At 45.9% G+C, this 21,109-nt stretch overlaps 1 protein-coding gene across 1 annotated transcript in view; it reads right to left on the bottom strand.

The window, feature by feature from the left end:
* OIT3 (oncoprotein induced transcript 3) overlaps positions 1-21,109 on the bottom strand; it is a 40,616-nt gene that overhangs the window by 9,037 nt on the left and 10,470 nt on the right. The window contains exons 4-7 of the mRNA XM_083148445.1: positions 11,079-11,201; positions 9,138-9,260; positions 7,619-7,779; positions 6,922-7,337 (exon numbers count right to left, since the gene is read on the bottom strand). Of these exons, the coding sequence (XP_083004571.1) occupies positions 6,922-7,337; positions 7,619-7,779; positions 9,138-9,260; positions 11,079-11,201 (823 nt within the window). The remainder of the gene's footprint in view (positions 1-6,921; positions 7,338-7,618; positions 7,780-9,137; positions 9,261-11,078; positions 11,202-21,109) is intronic.

The following is a 21,109-nucleotide window of genomic DNA, read 5'->3' as shown; positions in this document are numbered from 1 at the left end:
CTTCAATAGAGGAGAATTTTAAAAGCAACAGAAGAAAATCTTTCCTCATCTTTCCTATTGCTTTTGAAAAGATTCATGAAAAACAGTTCACTTGAAGAAAAACATTGACTTTACAGAGCTTGACCAGCATCACAAACTAAAGGGAACATCTATATTGAATATGTAAATAGTGTCTCAGGGATATTGTAGTCATCGGTAGTGGCCTAACAATAGCTCCGCAGACCCCGGGTGGCTTGGAGGCGCTAGGTAAGTTTGGGCCCCGCGGGGTCTGTGGAAGCTGTTGTTAATGGGGCCGCCACTGCCACTGTTTACCTGTTGCTGCTGGCCACCGGGACCAGCAGAGCTTCCTGCTGCCTGCAGTCCCGGCGCTCCTCCGGCTCTTGTTAGAATGTCACTTGCTAAATGGCTGCCCCCTACCAGCAGACTGTTATTAAGGATGCTAGAGGAGGTGGGGACCTCCACTTGCATCTTAAATAACGGTCTGTTGTAAGGCAGCGGCTATTTTGCAAGTGACATTCTAATAGGAGCCGGAGGAGCACAGAGACTGCAGGCAGCAGGAAGCAGCCGGCAGCAACAGGTAATCGGCGGTGGTTGTGACAGGAGGAACGCTGCACCGGGACCGCAGACAGGAGGATCTGCTGGTCCTGGCGGCAGATGCAGCTGTAAGGGGGGACGCACATATTTTAGTGGCGGGGGGCGCCGAAATTTTAGTTATGCCACTGCTCATGGGCTCCGGTATATGTTCTGCTGTGTGCTCCTAGCTTGCTTTAAGGAACATGGCTGATATAAGCATTCCAAATGAAATCTTAATCTTAAAACTAAGGGCCTGATTCGGTCCTGTTTGCTGGGCTGCATATATTTGCTGCCTAGTGAGCAGGTAAACACTGCCCTGCCGAACGCACGCCCACCCCGCCACCTGAATCCACATGCTACACTGTAAGCGGATGTGTACGTTTACACATCCGCTCGCATTAACCCACACAGGAAAAATCATTCGATGATTACTCAATATCAAATTCATTTTTACCTCTCTTCGCAGATAATAGAAAGCCTGGACGTAATTAAGCTGGACATTGTTCTCTGAATTGGGTGGAGGGCGCTGATGTGTTTTGACTTCACCCGGCCGCCCTGAGCAGGCCGGGAAATGCCTATGTTCCCTGGTGCCCACCCAGTGTTTCTATGGGCGAGCCCCCATTTTTTTGGGCACACCCATGAAACAGAAAGGCTGGGCGGACCCAAGCGTCTGCTTCCTGTCTGTCACTCATTTTGCACATGCGCATGAGCGACTATGTGCATGCACACACCCCGAATTCAGACCTGTATGAACAAGTCTAAGTCGGGCCCTAAGAGTGACTTAAAAAAAAAAAAAAGATTCGTCTCAGGGGCGTAACTATAGCACTGCAGCCCCCGCCACCGCGGGGGGGGGGGCGCTGTGCATATGGGGGCACCGGGGGCTGCGGTGCTATAGTTAAACCCCCCTCAATCCCCCGCAGACTTACCTATCGCGCTGGTCCCGGCGGCTCCGTTCTTCTGTTGAGGACCACCACAAAATGGCCGCCCCCATATAGCACACAGTTCTCTGAAACTGTCTGCTGTATGGGGGCGGCCATTTTCTGGTGGTCCTCAGCAGAAGAACGGAGCCGCCGGGACCAGCGCGATAGGTAAGGCTGTGGGGGATTGAGGGGGGGTTTGCATGGGCGGCGGGGTAGGGGTGCTTGGCGGGGCGGCGGGGTAGGGGTGCTCGGCGGGGCGGCGACGGGGGGGTGCCCCCCCCTAACGGCGAGGGGGCGCCCAAAACGTAGCTACGCCACTGATTAGTCTTGTGCCAACCAGTACACAAGCATTCCTTCATATAGTCATTCAAGTTTTGGTCCTGTTTGATTCTGGAGAAATGACCATTAAAGTGAATCTATTAATTATTTTTGTTACCGTATATACTCGAGTATAAGCCTAATTTTTCAGAACATTTTTTGTGAGGGTCCCACTTGAGTCAATAAGTGGGAGAGCCAGCAGTGTGGCAGGCAGCATGGCCACAGCAAGGCCAGCCCCAGACCAGGCCCTGGGCGTCCAGCCCCAGCAGGAGGAGGTGGAGGATCCGCTGGCATCCCCATCCTATAGCCAAGACTTTGATCATACCCCATAGCAGCTGCAGGAGGGCCACATGTCAGAGGTGGAGGAAGATGGAGGTGAGGAGGAGGAAGACACTGGCATGGAGGAGGAGGGGTACATGGCTGGTGTAGAAAATGAGGAGGAGGAGGTGGAAGCTGGCCACACAAAAAGTGGCCGAAAGGTCCGATTCTCATATGAGGAAATCGCTGCACTTGTCCGGGCTATCATGCCTGTGTTTGACCGTTTACTTGGCAAATCTCACCACAAGACCACTGCACAGCGCAAAAGGGCTATGTGGAAGGACATCACCCAGGCGGTGAACGCTGTCAGTCAGCACAAGCGCCTGGTCAGAAATGTCAAGAAGAGATTCAATGACATCAAAAGGCAGTTGAAAAGTAAAATGGCCATGGAGTTGGAGGACGCCACCAAGACTGGAGGAGGAAGCCCCACCACTGTGTGCTACACATCGTATGAGGTGAAGTTGAAGCGCATCATACCCCCTGAGGTCCTGCCTGGCATGCACGTGGCGGATACCGATAGGCCGCAAACGCCATCCAGAGCTGGTAAGTGTGACCACATGCAAACTTAAACATACATGCCAATGTTTTCTAACTGTAATGTTCACTTGAATTGTTATGCTAAGTAAAGTGCTGCTGTGGAACTACATAGCCCAGCAAGGTCATGCACAAGAAATTGCCTGCTCCTACTTTCAAATTGCTCATAATGCTGGGCCTTGTAGTTCCACAACTGCTCATATTGATCAACACTGTAACATTCTTTCTAGCAGCCTAACATGTATGTGGCCAAAAACACAGAGGTGTACTGGTGGTTTACCTGCCATGACTACATACCACATTATCCAATAGTTGTCATGTGTCCACTAATTTAATAATAAATTAACAAAATAATATTGTGAAAAAAAAAAAAAATTGTGGTGAATAAATAATGTAGTCCTTATCCAAAGGAAGTATTGTCCATTATTGTCATTTGAATGCATGGTTTTTGAAAATGCTTATGACATTGTAAGGTCCATAATGGCTGCCCATCTTTCCTTGCACAGATTGTCCATCCCGAAGTGCTGCGGCATCCAAGAAAAGAAGGCCAGTTGCTGCAGAATCTGTGGAAGCAGGTAAATGATCAAAAAACACACCATTACACATACAGTACACACACCCATGTCACATCAACAATACATTCATCTCCTGCGGCTACATTGCAACGGAAATGAATTTAATCTGAGCTAGGCATGTGACTTATTATTAATGTCAATGTTACATGCTGTATCGGGGTACATGTGTAAGTACATAACACCCCTAGGTATGTGCGTCCAGCATCTCAAGCCCTTTCTAAAACAGTCTGGCCTATATATGCATCAGTACTTACCTCTTCATCTGTATCCACAGGTACTATACAACTAGGGACAGACCAAACCGATTCTTCAATAATGGTGTTAGACGAAATGGACATCATTCTTGAACCGGTCGAGACCTTTGCGGCAGAGGAAGAAATACAGACCTCATCACAGAGTGATCTTCCCCCAAGTGGGGTGTCTCCCAACCCAACCCACCCCCACCCACAAACACACCCCATACAGCAGCTTCTGCTTCCCAAGTAGCTAACTCCTTGGTCAATTTCAAGGACAAACAGATAGAATTCATGGCCTCCCAAAGCCTGCAAATAGGTAACATCCAGGGGTACATGCGTGACACGTTTCTTCAATTACGCAAAATTGCACGTAGTGTACGGGTAGGTGTAGGCACTCATGTGCGCATTGCTAACAGCATTGACACCCGTTTTGCAGATTTAACTTCTGCTGTAAGGGAACAGAATAGCCATATTGGCAGCCTTGCGCAAAGTATAGCTGCACTAAGCCAATCATGCACAGCGCAGACCAATGCCTTAATAGGTATGCAGGCCCAACTACAGCAGCTGGAAGCCAATGTCGGAGGTGGCGCAGCATCAACCCTCAGCAGTGTATCCAGCACCCCAATAAGTGGCTCCCCCACTTCCCCACCCCGTCGGAGTATTAGGACCCGTGGTGGGCTTGGTGCAGGTTCTAGAAGTGGTGTAGGGTTGCCTGATGCTGGGAGAAGGTAGCTCATATGTTTGATATTTTTGTAATATCCAATACATCTTGTAACATGCCCCCACAGTTTTTATGTTTCACCTGCAAAAATGCAGATTGCGTCTGACAAAGTAGCCTGAAGTAAAAATGTCTAACCGCATACCATTGTGTTTGTGTATTATTTTTAAACCAATTATTGTGTGAATTATAACATATTGTAATGGTATATGACAATGGGATTGCACTAAAGTAGTGTGGGGTAACTCCTGGCCCGTCAAAGGTTGTGGATCTACATATTCCAGCAGGCTCTGACACTCATGGTTTGGACTGTAATGGTTATAGTGTGTCAGGGCATGCTGGCACGTGTAGTTCCACAACACCAGTGAGCCATGTTTTACTGCAAACTTCATTCATACATGTATCAAATGTACTTACAAGCTTGATACCAGCAAGGGATAGGTCAGCACCACCAGCTCCATCCGTTGGGCTCTGTGTATTAGGCTAAATGTGGGTGGAAGCAGATGGTATTGGTCAAAAATTTGTTTATGAGTACACTTACAGCACAGGTACATTTTGGAGTACAGGGCACATGTGCTTACCAGAAAAGTAACGGCTGATGATGTGTGTGCGCACCAGATTCCCCCTCTGCGTACCCCTCACTACCCGAGGTGTGGTAGGTTGGGCTTCCTGCACGACTGCTGCATGTTCCTCCTCCACATAGGCAGGTTGGGACAGGGCTATGTTGTGCAGCATGCAGCAAGCCTGGATGATCATCACTACTTTGGCAGGGTGGTAAAGCAGCGTACCCGACGTCCTGTCCAAACACCGGAATCGACTCTTCAAAACGCCAAATATGCGCTCCACCACATTGCCGGTTGCAATGTGGGCTTCATTATACCGGTGCTGTGCAGGGCCCTCTGGGGAGCGCAAAGGTGTCATGAGCCAGGAAACACAACCATATCCTGAGTCACCTAAAACACAGATAGGAAGTGATTGCCTTATATGGTAAGGTATGTGTTTCTTTCAAACAGGACACACTGTTAGAAGAGCAATATGCTTGTGAAACAGGAAACACACACATTAGAGCAGATACAAATAAGGACAGACAGGGTAATATGAAAAAAGGTACTTACCTAGTAGCCAGCCCTCTGGCATTTGGTGGTCGGTAAATCGGTTCCAGAGGGCTGAGTGTCTCAGAATATAGGCGTCATGGCAGTTCCCAGGAAAGCCTGCAACAACACTCAGGATTTTCAAGTGAGCATTGGATACAACCTGCACGTTCAGGGAGTGCCGCCCACGCCTATTGACGTAGACGTGGCCCCGCACATGTGGTGCCCTAATCCCAATGTGTGTGCAGTCTGTAGCTCCCAGCACGTGAGGGAATGCTGAGAGTCTATAGAAAGCCAACTTGTGGTCCTGCCACTCCAGCTCAGAACTGGGGAATCTGATGTATGTCCGCCACAACTTCTTTAAAGCAAGTAACACTTGAGTAAAATGCTTAGAGAAAGTGGCCTGTGATACCCCCAAGGCCCATGAGGTCACAGACTGAGTGGAGCCTGTGGCCAAATAGTAGAGGGCACACATTAATTTGTGCAGCCCAGACACTGCATAGTTGCCTCCCCCGAAAGGGTCCAAATCATCTCTCACCTGCTCATATAAGTCCAACAGGTTAATGCGGTTCAGCCTAAACATCCCCACAACCTGTTGATCCGAGAGGGAGTCCAGGTACAGCCGAGCGCGATACATACGTGGGGTACGCAGTAGTCGGGGGGCTACCTGGATCAGACGCGCAGCTTCCTCCCTCCTGCGCAGCTCCTCCAAATGGGCCACATCACAGATAAGCAACTCCAAACCACTCTGCAAAATCTCCGTCTCAAACCCTCACAGGTGTCCTTAATGATGTTGGGGTTTATGTAGGGGTGTTTGTGAGTGAAAATGAGGGCACCTGTGGTGAAATAAACCATGTGTGCACTTGACCAAAATGAGTTCTGGGCCAAATCGCCAAAGAGAACCTGGTCTGAAATAAGTGCGATTATTACACACCTAAAAAGTGCGATTTGCGAAAACGCATTGCATTAAATAAGCGATTTGTATACTTTTCTGTACGAAAACATCTGGATGCGATATAAATGCGAATTTATCTCGCACTTTTGGTCCGCATGCGTTAACGCACATAATATGCGATTTCAGTCCCTTAGCGCATCCTATTAAATAGGCGATTTGACGGAAAAATGCGATATCGCCATTTTGTTTACTAATTAACGCCAAAAAACGCAAATCTCATCCCATAGAATGTCACCCTAGATGTGGGACATCTAACACGCCAATGTCAAACATGTGAAAATTATGTAGTCATGCTTTCTACACCTTGTTCCCAGCTGTATGACATTTTATGGGTTTGACAGTGTACCATCCCTATTTTTTATCATGATGTAGGCGATTTCACTCATCTCTATTAGGGTCATATTTATCTAAATTATCATCTCGTTGTTGCTTAGGTAAGATTCGTTCATTTGGGAGTACTGTAGTAGTTTTCAACTGCAAAAATAGCCCCCCATAGCTTTGCAGTGGTAGCTAAAGGCATAATCAATTAGCATTAGCACATAGTAGCCTTCAGACTGCCACATCACATGTTCTAAGGGATCTGTTGGAGCCACCCAATGCCTGTACTAGTGCATGCGTCTCCAGTATTGTGACTATTTCATGTGTAACCAAATATTCTATGAAAATGAAACTGGAACACTTACCCATCCTGGATTAAGTAGTACTTCAGGATTTCATCATTTTTGGTGGAAGGCGTCGCAAAACAACTCTCCACCAGGGTCTCCAGACCATTCACACGCATCAAAGGTTCAATGCCAAAGTAAAGGGATTCCCTGAGTTTGAGCACTGGTAGAGACTCTCTGTAGGGTTTATCGAAATCCTTATCCTTGAATATTTCCAGGGTGAAGGGAAAGGTTCCCCTATTACGTCCCATAATTTCCAACGGTGAGTTCTTAAGGTTGGGTACATAACCCTCGGAGATGGTGTAAAGTCTTGGGAACTCGCATGTTATAGGGATCAGTATCTTGCTTGTACGAATTATAATGTCCCCATTGCTCCCTAAGGTCTGCTTGGGCATGCCTGTCACTAGATTGGTGGTGATGATCTTATCGCTTACTACCTGTAACACATGGAAACAAGGGCATGTAGGTGAAACTTATGTTTGACAGATTTTAACATTTATTTTATGTTTTTTTACCAATACCAGATTTTCTCCAATTTGTATAAAATATTATCCATACCTGCTCACCCATCCATGTGTTTTCCAACTGTCGGAACGTTTCTGACAGTCGGAAAATGAAAGTTATTGTTGAATTTGCCGAGATTGGATACTCCCTATATATTGATCTCAACACAATAAATGTGTAATATTTAAAGCATGTCACTGTCGCTATAACACACCTTGAGGACTGTCCCACAAGTCTTCATTGTGAAGAGGATATTGACATGAGTGCCATTGGACACACCCTTGCAGGAGGTATTACTCAGTGACAGCTCAAGGCCACCAACTAGATCCTTTGGGACAGAGACCTCTATGGAGCTTGGCTTACATATCACTGGAACTGAAAAGAGAAGACAACAGAACACTGAGGAATTCCAATATAGAAAAAATTTACTATTCAATGCAGTTCCACTGTGTATTCCACATATGTAGCAGGTAGATAAATGCAGGTCACACATTCAGAAAATGTAACTTATTATAACTTCTATCACTTTCTATTGTGAGAATCCCTGGTGGTTATTAGAGGTAGGATTAAATGTTCCATTGCAGACAGATTTTGGTAACTGAGCAGAACAATCACTCTCTATGCAGGTCAAGGTCGCCTACTAAATTCACACCAGTACAATTCTGTGCATGACAAGAGCTGCTATCAAAGTCGGTCTACTGTCATGGCAGCCATTACACCTTAATAGAAGCAGAACAAGTACTTTCTATGGTTAATTAAAAGAAATACATTAGGCCTCACACAAAAAGGTAACATAACAGCTTGATACTACCCAATCACACTGTAGGTGTATGAAATATACTGTAAATGACTGAACTGTTAAAAGTATAAATACAGTGTCACATCAAAATATAACTAAGCACTTAAGAGCAATAGCTCCTCATTCTCCTCAAATACTGCTTAGTTTAAACTCATTATTGGATTAAATTAATTTGTAACCAAATTGCACTTACAAATGTGCCTCTTCACCTAACTGCAACTGCTTCCCATCCAAAGCATTGGTCTGACACAGCCTCTGCCAATGTCTACCTTTACTGTGCTTAATCTGAATAACATGGGCCTGACCCAGTTGGCAGGGCTGCTGAAGGCTTCCTGGCACCATAGGCAAAACTACAACCTACTGCCCTCCCTCCAAACACACACTGCCACGAAAACTACTTTCCAGCCCCTTAAGTGTGGAGGCGGAGTCTTAGAGGTTTCATGGCCGCCACATGATGTCTTCTCATAGACATTCTTTATTTTTGTGAGAGGCAAACTCGGTGGCACACTTCCAGATCCCAGCACTGTAGGCAGCTTCCTAATGGTAGAGCCAGCCCTGGCTGTTGGAGGCATCCAGCATGGGCAAAGCCAGCTGCTAAGAGGGAAACATTTCTCCTTTGCAGTGCATGGCACCATGCATACTTTTTTCCATGATGTGGCCACACCTCCTTTAGAAACTGGCTGTTTCAAAGGCCCAGTGTGTGTAGTACAGGATTATTCCAATTAGAAGCACAGGCCAAAATTACAGTCCAAGTGGAACTGAAACCGTGCAGAAGGAACTTACACTGTACTCGCCCTTTTTCATACATGGAGATTTAACACCTCTTAGAGCTTTTTCTTGTGTCATGCAAGTGTGCAGGAGAAGACATGCAACTGACATTTGTAGTTGAGCAATAATAAAAAAACAATGTAAATCATGTCTATGTTTTCCATACCTTGACATGTGCGGTTATCCTCAGACAAGACAAGCCCCCGTGGGCACTGACACTGGTATGTTTCACCAGACTGCACACAGCTGTGACTGCAACCTCCATTATTGTTTTGACAGCCCACAATATCTAATAGGAGATATATTTCACTGAGCTGGTCAATGGATCTTACAGGTCTCATTATAACAGAGCATTATCAATATATTCATATTCAACACTGATAAAATATCAAAAAATGTAATTACTGGGATTTACATTGCTGCCTTTCATGTGTCTGTCTAGCATTCCTTGAACAAGAATAAGGGTAGGCTCCATAATCATTGGTTCTGGGTGATAGATCTACAGTGTCTAAATCGAGAGTCAATAGGTCGGCCCTAAAAGGTCAAAATGCAATAGGTTGACCGGGTCAAGAGGTCGACAGGGTCAAGAGGTCAACATGCAATAGATCTACAGTGCCAAAAATGTTGACATGGAAAAGGTAAACACATGACAAGGTTGAAATGAGTTTTTCAGGATTTCAATTTGAAACCGGCGTGTTCTTACTTCACCATTAATTCTGGAACAGTGGGAGAATATAATAGTGTGCTGGGCATAGCGGGGCACGAGCCTGATCACTTTTTGGGGGCCATGTCAACAGGTGCAAAAAGAATGTGAAAAACTCCTGTCGACCTTTCCATGTGTCTACCTTTTATTCATGTTGACCCTGTCAACCTTTCCAAGGTTGACCTGTTGGCCTACTGCATGTCGACCTATTGACTGTCTATCTAATAATCCACACCCATAATACATACTGTATTTATGTAACTTATACTGTGGTGGAACCTGCAGTCCCTCGCAGTAACATTCGCTATGCTCAGTGAGCCAGTGCATTGACTGCAGTGGTCTCCTATTGGAAGAGCCACCTGCTTATCACACACAGGACAGGCAACCATGCCACAGGAGCGATTTTTTTAAAACATCAAATGTGGCACAATGGTCTTGTACAGATACAGTCAGGTTTTATATGCAAAGTGACAGGCAGTCAGGTACCGTTTGAGGGCAGAAAATGGGGGGAGAAAATCCAGGTATGTTGCGACCATTTGAGGGTGGGGGGGCATGTAACTGCCTTCAACTATGATCCCATGCAATGAACATGATTCCAGCTTATCAGTTACATCGAACAGTCAAGCAATGGCCAGTGTAAGGCATGTCCCAACACTACAGTGCTGCCAATGCCAACTTTCCAGCCCAATCAAGGGAAAGTGCAGAGATGGCATCTTAGAAGTATCACAGCCACCACCTGCATTAAGTACAATAAGGAGGTCTTGCTCATAGACGTCCTTCATTTTGTGATTACCAGGTGATTGGAACAACATGCCCTGCTCATAGAATTCCCTGCTGTCGTAAAGGGCCAATGATATGATTTGCGCTGAACTGCATCATCATGGCCCGCCCCCTGCCCCATTGTATAGTAGAAGTCAGAACCAAGATGATGTGATCTCATGGACATGCCCACAATCTGACCCATTGCATTGCAGCGTCCACCGACAGGCCCCCATATGCTGACTTAGTTGCCTCCTGCCAGAGGAAGAAGCCTGAGAGTCAGGAAGTATGTTGCAGAGATACAGATAGTAGCTGTACTGGTATTTACCATTGTATAATGGGGCAAATAGGGCTAATCAGTGGCACGGGGATCAGAATGACTGCGTCACAGCACTGAGTTCATAGGATTTATTCCAATTAACCCCCTAACTGCATGAAGTTTGTATGTTCTACCTGTGTTGCGTTGGTTTCCTATGGAAATTGAAATTTCCGCCCATATTCCAAAAACATACTGGTTAGTATATTATATTTGATACAAAAATATTTTTAAATACTGCCGTATTCTCTGTGAAGTTCCACATAATAGATGCTAAATATCGTAAATAACTTAAATAAATAAAAATAAGTCACAAAAAGATAAAGCACCTTCACACGTTTTCCCATCACTGCGAAGCACCCGTCCCGTCCCACAGTCACAGCGATGCGAGTTCTTCAGGTTGATACAAATCTCACTGCAGCCGCCATTGTTACGCTCACATTCATTTTCATCTAAAAAAAAATTAAATAGTCACCCACAAAACAGTTAATTTGCAGTATGTGTTTCATCCTGTTGTAAAACAAGCAAGAGCAGGTACAGGTTTGTTTTTCTGTATACTGTAGATTTCCTTTCAGCATTGGAAGGAGAAGCAAGTAAACAAGTGATAGGTTACTGGATTCACTTTATGGGAAATATGGGTGGCCCTCTCACCTATTACCAATCTCAATAATAAATTAGAACAATGTTGAAATCAATAAAAGACAAGTTCCTGTGGGAACATAATAGCAGGCATTTAAAACAATTGGTTTTCACTGCAAATAACAGATGTTCATTAATGCTTTTTTTTAAGTGTCCATTAATAAATAGGCCCCTAAATGTTCACTAAATCAGTTTCCAGGGAAATGTTCTGACAGATTGCTGCACTTTTACTACAATGTCAATGATCACTATATTGCATTAATGATCATTAATTTAGTCCTGTTCAAATCCTGTGGTCAGACGTTTCCGGCGGTTCTAGCTGTGCAGGGATTTATGTGTGCCATATGCTCTAATGTTCACTATAACATGGGGAGATGTATTAAACCTAATGTGATTCAGGGTCACAGTTTACCACCGCATTTGATGCCAATGTGTGCTCCCATTCAGTCTATAACGAAAAGAAATATAGACTGTGCAGGCAAGACTATATAGTACAGATCTGTACGATATAGTCAAAATCGAACAGGGGGTCCCTGCGGCGTTTGTACAGTCAGGGGCGGGGTCCCTGCTGCGGATGGGAATTGCCCACTGCCCATCCGCCGCAGCATGGGAAGCATTGCAGCAGTGCTGGGGAAGAGATGCCGTATTCTCTCACTCACCTGCCAGACCCACATCTTCCTGCTGCCCTGTTGTCTTGTCACACCGTCTCTGGGGGGACCTACCCCGTTCTCCTTGCCTGATCATCCCATGTCCCAGGCGCCATGAAAGGTCGTGCCCGGACAGCAGCTCCAACTCCAATGGGCAGAGAGATTAACTACTCTGGTGAGTGCTGTGGGGGGTGTGAGAGGAGAGGTTCCCACAATTTTTGTTGTACAGGGCCCCCACAGACCTTAATTCGGCCCTGGCCTAAATTATAATTTTGCACCTCGGCCCACAACCAACAAGCACTGCCACTGCTCTGCACAGTCCATAATATGACCATTAGATTCCGGCAATTACCGGCTTTTCTACAAACAGCGGTTGGCTACAGATTTAACCTCGCTCCCGCTGGAGCGGTTGAGCGCTTATTGGATACTATTGCATTAACTACACTCTAGAGGGTTGAGTTGCAACACAATAGCTCCCCTTTACCGGATCACCTATAGGTGAGATATTACAATATTAATATCACCACATTTACTGCTATTTTTTGATGCCTTTGATGAACTGCCCGTTACTACTAGTGCATGTTCTGCATACATGCTAAAGCGGCACATATACTTTTCATCGGCTAATTGATTGCATACGTTATTGTGCTTGGACTCTATCTAAAAACTCTGGAGAACTATCTGTATCCATTTACTCTGGACTCTATCCATTTGTATTAACAAAGCTTATCAGACTGCGGCAACTGATTCCTAAAAGGAGAATACAAAAATTATTCCTTGGAGACCTAATTGCCTTATTATACAGCCCCTTTGGACATGTACAAATCAGAAAGGTGCCTTTAATCTTGTGATTTATCTTATGTTTTATTAATTGTGTTTTTTTATACTATATAAACGTTATTTCTATATAAAGCGTGTCCAGTGTCATTTTGGTCACTTAATTGTTACTCAGAGCGTAACATTGTTCTAGCAGCGCATTGTGTTTTATAACCCTTTTGATTCATGACCATTAGATGCTGAATGGTTTCTACGGGCAACTTCTCCACTTTATCTCTCTAAGGTTTGATACATCTCCCCATAGGCTGAGCACACTAGATTTATTAATTTACTATTTTGCATGTTTGTTTTGTGTGTGTGTGTGGGGGGGGGGGGGGGTTAGGGGGGGGGATGATAAAATCACTGACCATAATACCCAGACTCACTGTAGTATAGTTTGCAAAAAGTATTACCAAATGATACCCGATTCTTGATACATTGATTGGATGCCTATGGCAAATTATATAATGAGGACATTAGTGGTTTATATACGTGTCTAGGGGGATTTCTATTGGACGAACAATGGATGAGCAATCTATTATATCCTTACAGATGACTATTCTCATGCCCCATTTTCTGATATTTCTCTGTCTGTCCTTTACAGAGTCTTTAACAATTCCCTGCTGTCCTATTTTTCTTGAAGTTGCCAGATTTCTTACATGATTCAGGCAGAATAAATGAATATATCAGTAATAGCTGCTGGCAGATGATTTTTCCATTGTGTATCAAGCAAGGGTCATGATAAATCAGAAATAATTCAGCTTCTGTTCCCTCAGCAAATGGAAACTAAAAATATCCCTGGTCCTACCTAGATAGAGTTAAAGCGGCTGATTTTTTATCTTCAGGAGGACAAGGCTGATTATCCATGAAGCTTTTAGCATATTTACCTCAATAATTCCATCTGCATGAGAGGGGAGTTTAATGATTTTTGTTAGGGCAGGTAATGCTCCATCTCCAAATGTATACTGAGCATTCATAGAAGAATGAAATGGCAGGTACTCAGCTACTGTATAATCTCATTGACCATGTTCTCTTCTTCCCATAGAGGACACTATTGTATTGTTATAGACAAAGTTAAATAATATATATCATAATTAAATGATCAAAGAAGAGCTTGTAAAGTGGTCTGTGTGAAAATCACCACAGGACTCTGAAGAACTGCAGAAGTGTGTATTTACTTAATGCATCATGCTGAATAATGGCTTCTTGGAGAGTAGTAATGCAAGTTCCTGCCCTCCACAATAAAGCAACACAAAATACATCTACAAAGCTCCATCTGCATACAACAAATCTAAAATGCTCACAATGTTTGTATCAAACTACAGTCCATACAGGTCTTTTCTTCAGTGGCTTTGGCATTGTTTGAAATCTGATGTTTGTTGGCTAAATGAGGTCACTTAGAAAGTTGTGCCTATACTACAGATGTAGCCACGCTCAATGTTAATGCAGTTGCGCATCCAGGCATGCTAGATGCAGCATAAGAATTGCACATTAAGGGGGAAATCAAACTAGGATTCCAACTGTCAGAACATCCCGACAGTCAGAATCCCAGGCCCCTTACTACTAGATTGTAAGCTCCTCCTAGCAAGGCCCTCTTCCCTCCTGTTGTCAAAGCCCACTTCTCTTCACATTGCACCCACAGCTCTCCTATACTCAAACACTCAGTGACGATCCTTGTCCACATACTCATCTCCATCATTGGCCTCAAGCCTCTTATAGTATGTTGATTGAGTCCTCACTACTTATATTTAGGCTGTAATGTGTATTGAACTGTGGCGCTCTTTATTTGTTCTCTATTTTTGTTATTTATACAATGTTATGCCAAGTTTTGTCTCCCTGGACTGTTCCTTTGTACGGCGCTGCGAAACACTTGTGGCGCCTTATAAATAAATAAATATAAATTATAATAATAATAATTTTAATTTCTTACAACTAACTTGACAGCTGGAATTCAATGTTCCGGCTGCAGAGTTTCGGAAAGTCCATGGACCTTAGTTTGTCGAAAAATGGCCGTGAATTCGACAATCTGCACCTGTTTCCAACAAAACAGATCTGACTTTTTAAAAAGTCTGATCTGATTGCCTTCAGTGCTTCCCTGTCGGGAAATATCCACACAGATTGAATGCCCCCCTAAGGCTCACTAGGACGCAAGAGGACCCAAAGCATGTAATGACACAGCTTCACCACTGGGTGGCATTACATCACTAATGAAAACTACAGCACAGTGCTCAGTAGCAGCCGATTAATACGGCGCTATAGAATGCATTGTAGCACGGCCTGACAAGTGTCCTAGTGCACAGTACAATGCGTTATGTTCCCAACAGTTGTTAAGAAATGAATATGAATATATAGCCATATTGCTACACAGACAATAAAAAAAGTGACATGAACTGGGTACAGACCGTCATTACCACAATTTTTTAGGGTTTCTGCATAATCACATAAAAGCTGCATTTAAAGATATCCACACCCCATACAGTACATTTAGGGCATAAATCAGCATGGATCGTTAAGTTGAGAAAAAGCCGTTGCTGTGATCAAATAGTCGCCGACCAGAAAGAAAGAAAAATCACCCACTGGAGAACTTGCAGATGCTTAGCAAATCGCACTGTATCCACAGATCCATATGCAAAAAATGGAACATGGAAAAGTACTTTCCATCTGCACCAGTCAAAGGCTTCCACAATTCTGCTAAAGCAAAAGGCTGGGCATGGTCATCGCAGATCTCAGAGACCCACCCAAGAAACGACATTGGCATGCCCACATTTTGACAAATGCACCCACAAAACTATGATTATGATGGGTACACACCAGAATGATATGGACTCAATTCCCCCATTTTCGATGTGTCTTACAATCGATTGTATGTAAAAAGAGAAGAATTGTGCATGTTGTGAATGCAATTCTGATCCGATGCACGTCCCTGCCGGTCGTTGGGTCGCTTTGGAGATTTTACCTGCTGCACTAAAGATTCGTCATCTACATTGGATTGAGTACAGATCATGTGCAGATGGTGTACTCCGGATCCATTGTGCGACCATTGTACGATTTTAAGGAAATCGTTGCACAACCATGTTCGTTCTGGTGTGTACCCTACATAACATGTGATGCTATTGGCTGCATGTCAGAGTTAGGGGACATACACACGGGGTAACTTTAGCCCTATTTCTAAGTGATCTGTCTAGATCGCTTAGACATTATTCACAGATCGCCCAGTATGTGTGCCCCTAAGCGATGGTTCCCTGCGTCCCCATCGAATGACTGGATCCAGACTACATGTAGTCAAGATCTAGTCGGATTGTCAGTGTTTTCACCAGAGAACCCTGATCAGCTCAGATCGCTGAGTACACATCACTGGTGCATAGTACGTGTGCCAGCAATGTGTGCTGACTGATCTGTGCTAAAATATATAATTCAGCAAGGGGCTGAAGTCGCCCTGTGTGTGTACTGGGCTTTACAATGGGATTGGTTCTTGTAGTGAGGAAAGGAGCAGAGCCGGGACATCCCCGTCACCGGCACCAGCCCGGCACACATGGGTGGGCTCTACTGTTCTCAGGTGGAAAGGCATTTCCCCGGCTGCCAGGTCACTTCCCAGTGCAGTAGTGCCAGTGATCCAGTGTCCGAGTAGTGCTACACTGCCAGGATCAGATTTGTCTGTGACCTGACAATGGCTGCATGGGGGGGGATCCAGAGCTGCGTTCCGGGCACAGTGTGGGTAACTTCCAGGCTGGCACCCTTCATTGGTATTCCTGGCACATAGTGGCGGCGGGGTGCCCGGGTGCCCTGCACCAGCAGAGCCAGAAGACAGGGACAGAGCTGCAGCCAGTCTCACGGGTCCCGAGACGGAGGCTGTCCCTGGGTACATACAGCCCCGCACAGATGCTCCTGGTTGTCCCGGGGTCTCTCGTCACAGGCAGACAGGACGAGGAGTCAGCGCATCTCCGGCGACCACACTCTCTCCCTCCGCCGAGAGGAGACAGGCAGGGACGGGGCAGCAGCCGGGGTAGCAGCGCTGCCAATACGAAGTTCTGCCTCCTCAATGGGATTGGTTCTTAAGGTGCCCATACACGTACCAATTACCCGGTACTTTTTGTGCTAAAATAGCATTGCATCGCATGCACACACACAGGGCAGGCGACAGGGGGGGTCAAGGGGGACAAGTGTGACGGGCCCCAGAGATCTGAAGGGCCCCAGAGCTTCCATGCCTGGGCACAGCCACTGCCTGTACTAGTTGGCCTGTCAGTGACCCTTGCGGGCCGGCCGTCTACTGTGCACCATCTGTTTTTGGCTGAGTCTGACTGACTCACTGTGTGCCACTGCCATCTACTGTGTGTGCGCCCTGCCACTTGGCGCTCAGAGTCATCTACTCTGTGTGTGCGCACAGCCTTACCCACCGCTGGTGCTGTGGCCTCAGTCTCTGGCTCCTGTACTTTTACTGTGCGGGTCATCTGTTCCACACTCTGCGAAAGACCTGCCCTGCCTGCTCGTAGTGCTCAGCATTCTTTTGTGAAAGTGACAGGCCAGCAGCAGCCGGAGCCAGCAGGAAGCAACAGCCAGGAGCCAAGCCAGCAGGACTGAGATCGAGAGAAGTCCGCACCTGAATGCAGGATCTGGAGCAGCGAAAGGTTATATGCGGCTCATGCAGAAGAGCGTTGTGTGGATTTGGGATTAGATGGGGGGCCCCAGAAATATCATTGTACAGGGCCCCAAGATTTCTGTTGCCAGCCCTGCATGCACAACGATGCTATTTTAGCACAAAAAGTACCGGGTAATCAGTACGTGTATGGGCATCTTTAGCTCTGATATCAGAGCCAAGCAACAGATACAGGTCACAGAAAATTGAGCAAATAATTTATAATTGCTGTCACCTGTATTTAAACACCTTTCTTATCAATGAATTAGTTCAAAACAGAAGACAACAATTATGCTGACAATGGGGTTCATTCAGACTCATCCAACATGACACTATAAGGACCAGCAATCTATGCCAGCTACTGATCCCATATTTGCCTATCTTAGTGTACTTAGTGCTCCCAATTTAAATACACATGAATGTATATCCTTATATAGGGGGTTCACATTGATTAGAGTAAGACCACTCTTAGCAGAATGTGTTGTGAAATTTCTAATGCTTATCACATATATGCAAATGTGTGTTAACCAGTGTCAGTTTTTATCTATGAGCTACAGGTGGCACCGTAGGCAGTGGCATCCTCCCTCTGACACGGAGGTAGGAGTCGCCACTGGTGCTAATGGAGACTTCTGCATTTGATTTACACTAGAACAGCGGTGGCCAACCCGTGGCTCGCGAGCCGCATGCGGCTCGCCACGCTGTAATGTGCGGCTCTCGTCCCATCGGCGAAGCGGGGTTTTGAATTTGGCGCCAATTCGGCTGCCAATTCAAAACGCTGCATCGGTGGCCAATAGGAAACGGCCGCGGCGAGCCAATCAGCGCTCGCCGCGCCGTTTCCGCAGGAGCGCTCCTGAAGACGCGAGAAGCCGCCGGAGGACGGTGCAGAAGACGGCGCAGAAGACGGCGGCGGGGAGAAGAGTTCCGGCGCCGCTGAAGAGGCCAGAAGACACCGGGATCAAGACAGAAGATCTCCGGCGCCTTCTGCAAGAAGAAAGAAGATGGCTCCCGGAGAGGCCAGCGGGGGTGGGAAGCAAAAGAGCTGACGAAGCTCCCCCCAGCGGCCTCTCCCAACACCAGGTAGGGGCCTTTGGCCTCCTACCCCCATCCACCCTAGACCACCGGGTGTCTGGCACTAGGCCCGTGGGCACATTCAGGCCCTTCCGGCCTGTGTGCGCATTAGTCGGGCCCTCTTGGCCTGTGGCTCATTTGTTTGTTGGGCCCTCCTGGCCCTCTAGGTGGGCCCTTTAGTTAGGAAGCTGGGTCCTCCAGGATAGGTGTTGCACTGTGGGCAACACCTGTGCTGGAGGGCCCAGCTTCCTAACTGTGGGGCCATATGATGTTTGGCACTGTGGGGGGCATATGATGTTTGGCACTGTGGGGGGCATATGATGTTTGGCACTGTGGGGTGCATATGATGTTTGGCACTGTGGGGGGCATAGGATGTTTGGCACTGTGGGGGACATATGATGTTTGGCACTGTGGGGGGCATATGATGTTTGGCACTGTGGGCTGCATATGATGTTTGGCACTGTGGGGGGCATATGATGTTTGGCACTGTGGGGGGCATATGATGTTTGGCACTGTGGGGGGCATATGATGTTTGGCACTGTGGGGGGCATATGATGTTTGGCACTGTGGGGGGCATATGATGTTTGGCACTGTGGGGGGCATATGATGTTTGGCACTGTGGGGGGCATATGATGTTTGGCACTGTGGGGGGGGCATATCTGGCACTGGGGGCATAAAGTTTTGTCATGTGGCCACTCCCCTTGTGTCATATGACCACGCCCCTGACCACTCCCCGATCACGCCCCTTTTTGGCGCGTGCCTTTGCATGATGTTGGCTCTTGATCGACGATATTTTTCGGCTCTTTACCTCTGACCGGTTGTCCACCCCTGCACTAGAACTCTAACTCTTTCACAGGTTTATGGCAGTGTGGCGCTTTTCATGGTTAATGAAGGCACAGAATTAGTAGCACAACCAATCGTTAGGAGCAGGGTGCCAGAGAATTATTATTATCATTTATTTATATGGCGCCACAAGGGAGCCGCAGCACCCAAGTACATAAACAAATTGGCAAAACAGTGACTTACATTTGAATACAATAGAGGACAAGTACAGGATAGATATACATAGCTGCATCAGCAGAGGACACTGATATAAGTAACAGGTGGCAGAAAACGGCAGTATTTGCTGCCATTGAAAATGGTTTAAGTAAGAGAGAAGAAATGAGAGGGCCCTGCTCATGAGAGCTTACATTCTTTGGCAGGGTATCCAGTCATGTGGTTGCAATAAACATGTCAACATTCATGATGTCTACACACTGGTTCACCATGTTGACTTTCTTAGAATGTCAGCCTATTCACATTGTTGAAGGGTAGGGGAGGTTTGTGCTAGGCTTTAGGGGTAACATAGTAACATACTGTAGTTATTAAGGTTGAAAAAAGACGTTAGTCCAGAGTTCAACCTATCTGACTTGTAACTACTGACTTGAGTAAGTCATATCTATAGGATTCCCTTGTGGCCAAAAATGATGAGATGGGTACTCATATAAGCCAAAAGTTAGATCATTGGGAAAAAAAAAAAACCACCTCAGTACACAAACTTAATACTATTTAGGGGCATTTGTTACCTTTCTGGCTACACTACTGTACAGAACAGGTATATGTTGTTTATTAATGATTCTCCAACTACTGTATAGGTTAAGAGAGAGTGAAATATCTTAATTCCTTATCAGAGCAATTACAATACCTACAGTATCCTGAGACATTTGGGGGGTATTCAATCTCCCTCCACTATTCCCTATGGGGGAAATAACAGCGGGGCCCTATTCAATGCTATTTTCCCCGAAGGCATTGAAAAGAGAACTCGGCAGAATGGGCCAGACTTTAGCAGCAGAACGGCCGTGGATTGTCGAGGTCCCGGCCACAGCTCGACAATCCACAGCCATATCTCACGGCAACCTCACGGCAGGCTGTACATTGAATCCCGCCTGCCAATTTCAAGTTCAGCTGGCTGATGACAGGACAGGGTCACTGCTCTTGGGCCAGCCGACAGTCGTGACCTGAGATTGAATATCCCCCTTGGACGACTCTCTGCTGGGAGCAGCTCACTCTAGGGAACAGCAGTTAATGATCAAATATATATATGTATGTTTAGTGTTCGAGAGTCTCCGAAACACCGCCATCTGCTGGCAGACAGTGAAACTACATCTTTCTCCCACATGTACAAACACAGAAGGTAGCAGACTAGCTTCTGAGGAGAGAGAGAGTGAGTGAGTCAGATCCAATGAAAAGAGGCACTCAGACAAGTCCTAATAAATTTTTGTCTTAGTGCCTCCTTTCATTGGATCTCTACATAATTTTGTGGATAGGCACCTGAAGTATTTATTTATTAACAGTTTCTTATATAGCGCATACATATTCCGCAGCGCTATACAGAGAACACTGTTGGCACTCCATAACAATAATATCAACTTAAATCCAGAATGAAATAATGGCCCTAGGAGACATACATTCAAACAAGGTATATTAGGAAAATAAAGTTTCAGGGTGTGAGCCACGTCCTCAGTTGAAACCTACAGCAAAAAACCCCCTACAACACACTTACCCCTCCTATATCCCA

This window comes from Crinia signifera, chromosome 6 (assembly GCF_055691185.1).
Source record: "Crinia signifera chromosome 6, ASM5569118v1, whole genome shotgun sequence".
Lineage (NCBI taxonomy): Eukaryota > Metazoa > Chordata > Amphibia > Anura > Myobatrachidae > Crinia > Crinia signifera.
Note: the sequence above shows the minus strand (reverse complement) of the source record. Positions and strands in the feature narration are given on the sequence as shown.